Source organism: Caretta caretta, chromosome 26, assembly GCF_965140235.1.
Source record: "Caretta caretta isolate rCarCar2 chromosome 26, rCarCar1.hap1, whole genome shotgun sequence".
Classification (NCBI taxonomy): Eukaryota; Metazoa; Chordata; order Testudines; family Cheloniidae; genus Caretta; species Caretta caretta.
Window position 1 is genome coordinate 3,947,592 of NC_134231.1, and position 13,022 is coordinate 3,960,613.

General features: G+C 41.0%; 1 protein-coding gene across 5 annotated transcripts in view; it reads right to left on the bottom strand.

Annotated features, from left to right (window-relative positions):
• Window positions 1-13,022, bottom strand: part of UNC5D (unc-5 netrin receptor D) — a 324,448-nt gene that overhangs the window by 227,449 nt on the left and 83,977 nt on the right. The window contains exon 1 of one of the 5 annotated variants that reach the window (XM_075123366.1): window positions 4,877-4,971. The exons of the other annotated variants lie outside the window; for them this stretch is intronic. Coding sequence (XP_074979467.1) covers window positions 4,877-4,901 — 25 coding nt within the window. The 5' untranslated portion in view covers window positions 4,902-4,971. Of the gene's footprint in view, window positions 1-4,876; window positions 4,972-13,022 lie in introns of those variants that run through there. 5 annotated transcript variants of the gene reach the window in all.

Genomic DNA, 13,022 nt, shown 5'->3' on the forward strand with positions numbered 1-13,022 from the left:
TGACACTGGATTTGTTGATTTGGGCTTGGTTTAGGGGTTTTTGTATGTACACTGGTATGAGCACTTGAAAGTCCATTACACCATTAGTACACTTTGCTCCAACCACCTGAGAAACATTTGTCTGAGAATGGACACAGGGAGCAGGACTCAGCTGGAGATGTAAATACATTTTATAAATGGAAGCCCTGGCAAATTCCATAGCCTTAATCTCACAATCAGATCCAAGCAAGTGGCCTCCAGGGATATTATTGCAGATTCCAAGCCTATATTTTTCCCCACCAATGTATTCTGGTGAGGGTTTGGGCGGTTTTTTTGGGTCTCCTATCTCTGAAGCATCAGAGATTGACACAGTCAGAGGTGGGTAACTGGGCAGAGTGGGCTGATATTCTGAGAAGACCTTGAGCCTTCTCTCTTTCACATGCTTAACTGACTGGTTCTTGCTCATGTCTTCAGGCTCTAACAGATTGCCATATGTGGGTTGGTAGGAATTTTTCCCTAAGTCAGACTGGCAGTGATCTGGTGGGGTTGGGGGTGGCGGGGGGGGGGGGGGGAGAGAGGGGAGTGTTGCCTTCCTCTGCAGAATGGAGTGTGGGTCACTTGCTGGAATAATCTGGGCATATCTCACTTAACCATTCCCCTGCCATTGCAGGGGCCTTGGGCACTGGTGCACCTTGGTCCATCCTACTCTCTGCCTGTGACACATAATAGTTTAGTCTCCTGTGGGCTGTAATACTTCGGTCTAATTTTGGTCCTTGGGTTTAATGTGCGGGTTCTGGCTCATGTTACATAAAGGAGATCAGACTAGATGTTCTGGTGGTCCCTTCTGGCCTTCAGCTCTATGAATCTCTCATTTTAACTACATAAGGCAAAAAGAGCATAAACCTCTATGAGGAATTCACTCTGCTTTATTCTGCAGCATGGTGAGGTAGAGAAACACAGCAGCGAAAGCAACCAGCCCATCATTGATTCTGCTTTACCCTTCCAAAATAGCAAGATTCAAGTGGTCATGCAATACCCAACGAAAAGACACAATTAGCCTGTGAGCACTTCGAAAGCAGCAGCAAATCAAAAGAAATTTAGCATGAAGAAAAATCAATAGCCTATTGCTAGAGTCATTTAAAGCAGAATTGGACTAAGCGCTGGAGAATACATTTTTGGGAACAGTCCTGCCCTGCCTTGGGAAGAGGAAAGGCCTGGCAAAGGCTTCTCCATCTCTAAATCTTACTGTTCTGCCTTTTACTCCTTTTTTCTTTAGCGAGACAAGGTGGATGAAGTAATAGCTTTTATTGGACCAACCTCTGCTGGCGAGAGAGAAGCTTTCAAGTTTGTCTTTTTCTTCTTTGCCACTGTTTGATTTAATGAGACCCACTTTTTTTTAGTAACGGGGTGACATTTGAGCCCTGATCCTGCACCCATTGAAACCAACTGCAAAACTTCAATCAAAATGTAAATAAAAATAATCACAGGCTCTTTAGTAAGCACCAGAAACCACCGCCCTGGTCAAACCTCGGCAGCCTACTAGGGATTCAGAACCACAACACATCATTTAAGTAGACAGGCCTTAGGGCGTGTAACTGATTCTCTCCTCTCACATGCCTCAGTCCATGGCCAGGTCTTCATTGGGCGCGGGGTCGGGGGCAGGAAGTGTGTTTATACCCTGAAGACAGCTATCTTGATGTAAAATCTTAGTGGTGAAAAGGCACTATAGGTTTTTTCCCCCCTTAATGTTGCTAGGCAAGGTGAACTCCTGGTTAAGCTCAAGTAGCTATACTGAAGTACAACTACCTGTGCTTTGTCCCTACTAGGATTTTACATCCAGATAGCTATAGCTCTGTAAAAACACACACTTTTTTTCCCCTGCAGGGAAGACACAGCCTTCTATCTTCGTCCTCTTTTTAAGTGGTATCCTAAACACCTTTTTCTTTCATTCCAACAGGGACACTTTTCACAAGTGTCACTGTCCAGGGCAACTGTACTCATATTTCCCCTCAGTGGTCCAGCAAGAGCACTCACTCTCAGACTTCCACGTCCCTGGGGCACCACCTCTCTTGGGTGGAGACCCGAGTACCTCTTCCTCCTGCCTGGGGTATTTCCAAGATGACCAGTTCCCTGCCTTCACTGTGTTATTTATTCCCAGCGAAAGGCAGTCTGCCAAAGCAGACCTGCTTCTCTTCTTTCCTCACAGATGGCACAGAGTGTAATTGCTACAGTTATAAAGGTACCACATAGCTCTTTCTAAGCAAGCATATGTTATTCTTAAGGTAGAAGCACTATGGAAAAAGCATATTACAAAAACTTAAAAGAACCTATATTCATGCCTATAAATTTACCAAAGATCTCTCTCTCTCTCTCTCACACACACACACACTTCCACAAGGGCTCCTTCCAACTCTTGCCTAAGGACTGGAGCACTCTCCTTGGACAGAACAAAGTCCTGTCCCTTTGCTGGATCAGAACGAAGGCACTGAGTCATTAAATTCAGGCATTTATCCCAAAGTCCTTTGTTTGTCTGCTGGTCTTTAGAGAATCCAGTCTGAACCTTTGAAGAGACTGAATAGGTAATCAGCCAGACAACTGGTCCCTTCCCCAGGGTGACGCTTCAAATGGCTGATTACCAGAGGAATTACATGAGTATACCCCCTCCTCCTAGAGAAGGTACATATAATCTCATAACACACAAATAATTGCATTTTAATACAAATGAACCCCAAAGGTATTAAACTTAATTTAATAAAGTTTAACTAGGACATTGCAGGATACTGTTATATCTGGCACAATAAGATCATTAGTGTCTGTATCTCATGACGCAAGAACAAGAGAACATCCCACAAACTTCAGCAGGCAACTTTAAAACTGAAAAGGAAATACTTCCTCCCTTCACCCAAACAAAGTTGATGGACATTTCTTTCTTTCTTTTTTTTTTTTTACCAGCCATAATAAAACCTGACCTAGTTTACAAATGAAAAATGAATGCAGAGGTCTCAGTCAAGTCCACGGTGACGTGCAATTAACACTGCTTTCAGGAAGTGCACAGCACTGGATTGCCAGCTCTAAAGAGAGGGATATTGACAGAGTAAGCCGAGGGCTGCAGAAGAAACGGAAAGAAGCCAGCTACTGTAAGTCTTAAACTATATTAAGACCATCTGTATACCGATATAGTTATACTGGGTTAATTGGTATTTAAGGTTTTTCATAATGCTACTTACATTTCAACTTCATTCTTCATGAAGAATGATTTTAACATGCCATCTCATTAAAGATTATTCTTGAACACATACAATAATCCTGCTAAACACCCTACTAAAATCAGAAAAGTGTGTATCCCAAAATGCAACAGAGGAGCTTTTGCGAACTTCATTTTTCAGGGACAGTCTAATCTTGTTTGAAGCTGTAAATCTGCCCCCCTCCCCCCCGTTTATATCTGATATATATAGTTCCCAGTGTAAACTGTGCTTATTACAGATAGGACATCAGAAAATCTAGACACACTGATGCCACTTCAGAATTAATCCCTGGCTTCAATATGTTGTAATCGAATGGTGTATAATACTATGCATATAGCATTAGCTAGCTAGAAAACAAACAAAGTCTTGTTTTGACCTAATTTCTGAAAAAGACAGACAGAAAAATAGAGCCTGTACAGAACCAAATTACAGCAGAATTTTACTGACATGTTACTAATTACCCAGTAAGTGAATACATGCAAAAAACCAGCCATGATGTATCATAAGATGGACTGATCGCTACCATCAATGGTAGCTTGGGTTTACTAGTATTTTTTTTAATTATGTGATCTATGTTGTCTCTCTCTCTATATATATATATTTGAGGAGTTTGTACTCTCAAGCATTGGTTATATCCAGGTGCCTTCCACTTCACCAGCTTGACCAGAGCAAGGCCCCGGTGGACTGATGGAGTGTCTGCTCTTCAGTAGTTGTTTTATTGGGTTGTTTTGTTTTGTTTCTTGGAAGGGTGGCAGAAATGGAAAGAGAATTTAGCAGTTTGGGGTACTTTACATTATTTCTGCAGAAGAAGAGGTCTGCTAAGCCAGTAAACACAAGGTCTCACTGCTACATCTATGAATAAATCACAGAAAGGTGGAGGATGTCATCAACATGCTGTATGGATTATAAATTTGCAGTGCAGCATAGTATGGGTTAGAGAGATTCTCCCATACTTCTGCTATAACACTAGAGTGAATTGTAGGCCTGACGTTAGCAAGAGAAACATCATCTCACTAAGGCCCTTAATAAGGCTTCCCATTTACACTTGCACACTTTAAGGGCATTAGTGAGAAGGTGCTTCTCTGATTGTCAGGTAGATATTTTACACACACACACCCCTTATCATTCCAATTCTACCTGTGTTGTAGGAACAGTGACATTTTTTGTTTAAAGCTGCAACAACAACAAAAACAGCAGGAACTTTTCTAATTCACCCTACGGATCAGGCAGGATGCTGAGCTCCAAGACCACAATTCTACAGTGCTCACCGCTGACCATGTCATTCTCAGTCCTTCAGCAGCTGCCTTAGGATCTATATGTGTTTAAGTCTTATCAAATATCATACCATAGCCCCACTGAGGTCTGGGAGGGAAGGAGGCAGAAAATACCTTGTCATTGTTATTCCCATATGGTGACACACACTCTTTTCTAAAGGGGTTTTCTCCCAGTAGAACCAGATTAGTCAGCCTTCTTTTCAACTGTGGGTGCTTTGTATACTGAAATGTGTGAATCTCCACAGTCCTACTGCCATGCAACTGCCTACAGGATGGGTCAGGGATATGCATGATATCCCAGCTGTAATACATGGCAGAAAACAAACACCGTAGCCAACTGAAATCATGGGGGAAATTTAGAGGCCAGAATGAGAGTACCTGAGTTGGAATTTACCCAGGACATCAGGAATAGAGTTCTTAGCCATTCACCAAGGTCCACGGGTCCACTGATGTGCACATATGTTCAGGGCTTCAGTTTTCTCTCTCATCTGAAAGGCAATATATGTTTTATATTGTGTAGCTTAGGTCAGAGGGTTTGAACCTTTTCCATACCAGGAGTTCCCTGGTATTTCCCTACCATGTGGCCAAGACCTATTAGGGAAACCCTCTCCTTCCCAAAAAGAAAAGGAGTACTTGTGGCACCTTAGAGACTAACCAATTTATTTGAGCATGAGCTTTCGTGAGCTACAGCTCACTTCATCGGATGCATACCGTGGAAACTGCAGCAGACTTTATATATACACAGAGAATATGAAACAATACCTCCTCCCACCCCACTGTCCTGCTGGTAATAGCTTATCTAAAGTGATCATCAAGTTGGGCCATTTCCAGCACAAATCCAGGTTTTCTCACCCTCCACCCCCCCACACAAATTCACTCTCCTGCTGGTGATAGCCCATCCAAAGTGACAACTCTTTACATAATCAAGTCGGGCTATTTTCTGCATAAATCCAGGTTTTCTCACATCCCCCCACCCCCATACACAGTTTGTGTGTGTATGGGGGTGGGGGGGATGTGAGAAAACCTGGATTTATGCAGGAAATAGCCCGACTTGATTATGTAAAGAGTTGTCACTTTGGATGGGCTAGCACCAGCAGGAGAGTGAATTTGTGTGGGGGGGTGGAGGGTGAGAAAACCTGGATTTGTGCTGGAAATGGCCCACCTGATGATCACTTTAGATAAGCTATTACCAGCAGGACAGTGGGGTGGGAGGAGGTATTGTTTCATATTCTCTGTGTATATATAAAGTCTGCTGCAGTTTCCACGGTATGCATCCGATGAAGTGAGCTGTAGCTCACGAAAGCTCATGCTCAAATAAATTGGTTAGTCTCTAAGGTGCCACAAGTACTCCTTTTCTTTTTGCGAATACAGACTAACACGGCTGTTCCTCTGAAACCTCTCCTTCCCATTTACCCAAATGAGAAGGGCAGGGTGGCCACAAATCCCAGGCTGAGAACTGATGGTCTAGGAGAGTTGCTTTTTCAAAGCTATTTTAATATAAAGTGGTTTCAATCCTTTTAAAATTAAAGATTGCATATTCGTAGCAATGTAGAAATACAGTGGACAAAGCAGCTTTGGGGGATGCAGGAAGAAGCCTGTGGCTGTCATTGATTTTACATTCTGGTTTGCTAACTCTACCCCTGCCACCACCTCATACAGGTGGAAAGTGTGAGAATCACTGAATACCATGAATTTTCCCAGGGTATCACAATCACAGAAACACCTGTGCTAAACAGTGCTATGCCAGAAGCATGCTGTTAACAAAAAAGTCCACGTTTAAATACCTTGACATTTCTCAAGTATCACCTGTGGGGTGGGAGGCAGAATACTGGCATGAACAATAATAGAGCTTTGGGGAACTGGTTGAAAGACCTCTTAAAATGGAGAACATTTTCTTAAAAACCATGCACCGCCTGCAGGGTACACCTGTTTTTCGTTTCTGGAGCTGCAGCAAATGCCCTGATCTGCTGGCAAACTGAAGTGAAACAGTTCCCAAACTTCTAACTGTTCACCTGCTTGGCTCCTCCTCCCCTCTTATCCTACGTGGCTCTTTTCACCTCATCTTGTTCCTGACCTTCTCAATGCCTCTCATTTATATGAGCAATTCTGGGCCTCTTCACTCCCCATAGGCTCAGAATGGAATAGTTTTTAAAACCACTGAAATCAGCTGAGTTATTATGGCAGCAGAGAATTTGGAGCCCGCGAGCAACCAAATGCAATCCCAACTAGCAAAACTAGACTGTAAAAAGAATAAAAGACTTTTTTTTAAAAAGAATTGTACAATAAGGAAAAAGTTTAAATGTTACTTTAAAAAGAGAGAGAGAGAGGGAGAGAGAGACAGACAGACAGACACACACACATGGTGGGTGAGGTGATATCTTTTATTGGACCAACTTCTTCTAGTGAAAGAGACTCTTCTTCAGACCTGTCAAAAGCTTGTCTTTTTCATCAACAGAAGTTGGTCTAATAAAAGTTATCACCTCACCCATCTTGCCTCCCTACACATGGCTACAACACTGCAAACAACTTATTTAAAAAAAAACACCACCACCACCACACAATTCTAAAACCAAAAATTCAGACAACTCCCAAACTCCAGGGACATAAATCTGATTGTACTGTTTCCTTTCTATCCCATGCAATATAGAAAAGATCAGATAGCTGACTGAATGAACTGCATCTGGTTCTCTCTACATTCTAACCATCAGACAGTGCAACATGGTTCCTTGTGGGTATCTTTTTTGTGTTTGCAAAGCTTTGGTTTATACCTTCCATTCTAATGCCTTACTTCTTTACAAAACCATCCTTTTTTCTAATTTAACTGTACCTCCTCCCTGCTGTCCTCCCTCCCACACACACAAGTGACTCATTTCATTTTGAACAACATGCAGCACCTGCGCTGTGAGTCACACATGAGAGAAGGTGGAAGAGCATCAGTCTGAGAGTTTGTGAATCAAATATGCATCACTTATTTTTCCTTTTTTTAAAACACTAAAGTGACAGCTCAAGAGCCAACTGCATCACCATTTTGTTTTATGATTATATATTATTTTAACCTGAGTGGTACTGTTATTTTCCAGAAACTGAATGATGTTGTCTTAACTGAAAAGCCATAATAGTAATTAGTTAAGGGACCCAGATATAGCCATCTGGATTCTGGAACACCTCTGTTCGAAAACTCTATAGGTCTCCTTAGACAAGACTTTAATGCATGGAAAAATCTAAACTTGGATTTACAAAATACATCTTTCAAAATATTTGCTACCTATCAAGGTAGATTCAGTGCAAAAAGCAAAAACAAAACAAAAAACCCCCACAACACTACATCATTGTAGAGGTTTTGGTGAGAGTATAACCTACAGAATTCTGGCATTTGGAAGCTACCATTCTCATGTGACAGGTTTCAGAGTAGCAGCCGTGTTAGTCTGTATTTGCAGAAAGAAAAGGAGGACTTGTGGCACATTAGAGACTAACCAATTTATTTGAGCATAAGCTTTTGTGAGCTACAGCTCACTGCATCGGATGCATTCTCATGTGTTGACTCTATTCCACGTTGTCCGTGGTATGACTCTGATTTTCAGAGAAGCTCTGCTTCCATAGCTACTATTGATTACAAACCGAGTTGTTGATGTTCCTCAGCTCTGAAAAATCAGATCCAAAGTCCTTAATTGGGCCCCTAAAGTCAGAAGCAACCAAAATCAGTAGCCAATTTTGACAACAGGGGCCTAGATTAATAGCATCTGAACTTTATGCCTTTTGTATGTTTTTTGTGTTTCTTACAGGAGTGCCTAAGGACCAACCAAGATCAGAGTCCCCATTGTCCTCCGTGCTGCATACACGTAGTAAGACACAGAACCTGCCTCCAGGAGTTTGCAGTCTAATAAAGTAAGACAAAGGCAGGGAAGTGGAGGGAAGAAAAGCAAAGTGAGCCATGTGAGGGGGGCCTGCAGACATCATATTAGTGCCACAATTTGTTTTCGTCTTTATTTTTTTGGTTGGGGTTTAGTTAGAAGGGGATTAGCTAACTGTAAAGACAAAGGCACAGACAGGAGAACAGGGAAGCTGTGGAGGGGAAGAGGAGGAGAAGTGTATGAAGGACAAATAGAGCAGGGGAGAATAGGAGCAAACAGTCAATCGGGACTGGAATTCACATTTTATGAAACATTTTGCACAGAAGTACAAAATGAAATAGCAAACCGAACTTCAGGGGTAGGGAATAGAGAGATATATTAATAACATAATATAAGAACTGCCATACTGGGTCAGACCAATGGTCCATCTACCCAGTACCCTGTCTCCGATAGTGGCCACTACCAGAGCTTCTTGGGTGGTGTACAGAACGGGGAAGCTGGAGTGGCTACGCCATCTTTCTTTCCCGGCTTCTGGCAGTCAGAGGTTTATAGTTGCCATCAGCATGGAATTGCATCCCTGACCATCTTGGCTAATAGCTACTGATGGACCACCATGAATTTATCTAGATTCTTTTTGAACCCAGTTATATTTTTAAAAAGAAAAGGAGTACTTGTGGCACCTTAAAGACATGCTCAAATAACTTTGTTAGTCTTTAAGGTGACACAAGTACTCCTTTTCTTTTTGCGAATACAGACTAATATGGCTGCTACTCTGAAACCAGCTATATTTTTGTCCATCACACGGCAATGAGTTCTACAAATTAATTGTTCTTCATGCTCACTTAAGTTTGCAACTTAATAGTAAAACTCCAAATAATAGCATTTAGAATCTCTCCACCTAAGTACGTTTGTTTTGTTTTGTTCTGATTTGATTTTTAAAAAGGCTTTAAATCACTCAGTCACTTCCTTGCTTGCTTTTTCCTTAAGAAAAATCTAAAGAAAATAAAATATGCCAAAGCGTGAAGCCAGCCTTGATCCTGGTAACCCTGGTGCTCAGCAGAGATAAGGAAGTGTCTGTGTTGATGGATTCATCTTTATATTTTCCACAGTGATAACACAAAAGGGAGGGAAGGTTTAGACTCAACACAAGTAGATAACTAGGATTTAAACTTTCAAGTGGTGAACAACTACAGTTGTTTAAATCTACCTATCTCCTCTCTCCATTCCCTGGCTCTTGGGCCTGACCAGAAACTCAAAATGCATCTCTGGTTTACTGTATAAAAAGCAGAAACAAAGATTAAAAGCTCAGAGGTGCGTCCCTCTGCTGCCTAAATTTGTCATCTTATTGCACTAGATATATTAGTTAAAATTTCCACAGAGGCTTGCCGACACCAACAAAACTGCAGATCAGGCCCCTGATTCTGCAAGTTGTTCCACACTGGAAGAACCCTGCGCCTGTGCAGAGAAGCCTACAGGGACACAGCCCAAGACAGCTTGTTACACAGGAAAAAAAATCTGTGTTAAAAATAAAGTTGACATAAAAAGAAGCACAATTCTGAGCCACCACATTGCTTCTTGAAGGAAGAGCCACTCACTTTTACTAAACAGAAGGCAGCATTCCCAGCACGTTAGCGCATTTGATGCGGCACCAACAAGCACACTTTTCCCTCACTGGGAGTAGCTGCTGCCTATGAATCAGAAGGATCTTCGATCAAATTTGCGTGGGGATGACTTGTAAGACAACCAACAAATCCAGCCACCAGATGGAGGATTATCGTAATTGGTCAAGTCAATCTTCGAGTGTTTGGTTGGTAGACACAGTATTACACACAGTGATTACGTGGTTGAGTTTATGACGATGAAAGGCCCTTTTTTCCTCTTAATCTAATTATTTGATACTGCAAATGGCTCATTTTTTTTTAAGTTAAACAGTGGGCAGTTCTAAAATGATTAATTTGCTTCAGCCCTTGAATTTTAAAAGCGTATCATTCTGCTTTTTTTTTAAAATGTCATTTTTACTCTGTCCCTACCCATAATGTGTCATTTCATGGCTTCAGAAATACTTTCAGCAAGCTTTTCCACTCCAGTAGCAATGGCTGGGATACACGCAAAGGCCCCAATATGGCAAACACATATGGATGTGCTGAATTTTACATGTGATTAGACCCACTGAAGTCAATGGGGAGGCAGTGCAGTCTAGTGGATAGGGCGCTGTACTGGGAATACGTCTACACTAAAAGTGCAACAGTGGCACTGTTGCAGTGCTGCTGCTGTAGCGTAGACACTTGCTACAGTGATGGAAGGGTTTATTCCTTCTCTCTAGTAAATCCATCCCCTCGAGAGGCGGTACCTAGGTCATAGAATCATAGAATATCAGGGTTGGAAGGGACCCCAGGAGGTCATCTAGTCCAACCCCCTGCTCAAAGCAGGACCAATCCCCAATTAAATCAAATAATTCTTCCATCAACCTAGCAGTGACTACATTGAAGCTTAAGTAGGCTTAACGACATTTCTCAGGGAGGTGAACTTTTCACACCCTGTCAGTAACAGAGCTAAGTCAAAGTTTCAGGTGCAGACCAGCCTGGGATTTAGCACACTTCGGTTCTATTCCCATCTGTGCCACTGACCTAATGTGTGATCTTGAACAAATCACTTCTCCCTCTCTGTCCTTGTTTTTTCCCCTCACATCCTTTGTCTGTTTTGTGTATTTAGATGGTCAGCACTGACGGGTATGGGACTACCTTTTATTTTGCGCTATTACAGTGTTTAGCACAGTTTTGCTTGTAGCTTCTATACATACTAATAACTGTAAAGGACCATATATATTTGAATTCTGAAAACAGTTACATTTCTTCAAGGAAAATACTTTCCTCCAGTGAAAAACGTGAGGGGCGCTTTCCTCATCTAGCAGTCACTTGACACTTGGGGAGCTTCCTACCTTATCTAAATTATCCAGCAAGTCTTATCTGAGTCAAGGTAAGCATGTGCAGACGTGCTTGCACCTAATTTTCTTAACAACTTATTCTCAGATGTTAGCGCCAATCTCTCCTATGTAAGGTTTGAAAACTATTGAGGCCTTCTTTAAATAGGGCATTTTCAGGAATTATCCCATTGCACTCGCATTGGTGGGAGCACTGTCATTGACTAGCCACTCACAGTTTTACTCCCATGATGTCTAGACTTGCAACTAAGTAACACACTAGTATGAACACCTGTAAGGTAGCCTAAACTAGTCCTCTTTTATTTCTCTGTTATATATAACTTGATTTATTCATTATCTCCCTTGCGACATTAAAAAGATTCTCCTACCCTGTTTATCTAAGAATATGTTTTGTAATTTTCAATTAAAACAAAATTAAATTGCTTAATAAATTCCTCAAAATGTAAACACCTATGCTCTTATTTGGGTCTAGACAGGTCAAGGACATTGGTACCTGCAACCCAATATTTCCTACAGTGGCCTTCCCTGCTTCTTTGAGATATATATCAAATAGAACAGTGAATGCAGAGTTTAATAACCAGAGGCCTGCCTATAACATGTACTATTTCTTTAAATCTTTTCTCCCTTCCAGCATTAATGGGCCCCAGGTGTTACAATCGTGATTAAGATGTATAAATCCAATGGCAAAGCAGTGTGGGGTATAAATCAGAAAGCAGCATAATTGCCACATTCACTGTCTCTCTCTCTCTCTCCTTTTTTAATAGTCTTTTGAGATTAAAAATAAACTTTGTATGAAATGTTTTACCAAGTGTATTGCAGATAATTCTGTGGAAGTTACACAGGAGTCATTACAGACATGACTGACAATGGTGATTTAATGCTTGATAACTGACTTCTTTACAAAATATACATACGTAGGTGACAGCTACTACTGACTCAGTCATCTTATGATGTTTGATAAATATTGCTGGACTTCAGTGCTAAGAAACAAAAATGTTTCAGTATCATAATGGCTTCATGTGCTTTGCATTGTCACTAGGGTTGTTTCTATTCACTCTGTTTTCTGGCATGCAGAAAGGAAAGACAATAAAAACTATTTTCTTTTAAATGCAACATTCCAATCTGCACAAGTATGCGAATCATAAAATTTCAGTGAAATTACTTTTTTTCATATCCCAATGACTGTTTAATTTTAACCATTCAATATTCATATGAAATCTCCTAGACAATTATTTTGAAAAGGCATCATACATTTAAAGAGAATATGACAGAACACTTAGTTAAATGTTATATTAAAGATTCATTGTAAATTAAATATTAAAAAACATTCAACAGATCCCAGTAGAGTTCAAATCCATCTGTTACTACAAACTACATTTTTTCTTTATCTTAATGTAGCCCATATGCCATGGGGTAGTAACCAACATTTAAGTGTTCAGTTCAAATCTCTGTTTAGGATTGAACGTCCATATTTAACATACAACTTTGAGAATAATTAAACACACATTTTTCATTTTGCTAGAGGGCCTGAGAGAGAAGCATCAAAATCATTTCAGGAGGAGAATATGGCATAGAAGCAGCTCTTTACTGAGCCACAGAGGACACAAGTGGACAGAGAAACTCAATCCTCAGACCACCAAAAGCTTGCAGAGGGGTACTGTAAGGAGAAAATATCCATCATTAGGAAAAAAACCCATTGACTCTGATTACCCTAATGCTTAAGCCCGCCTAG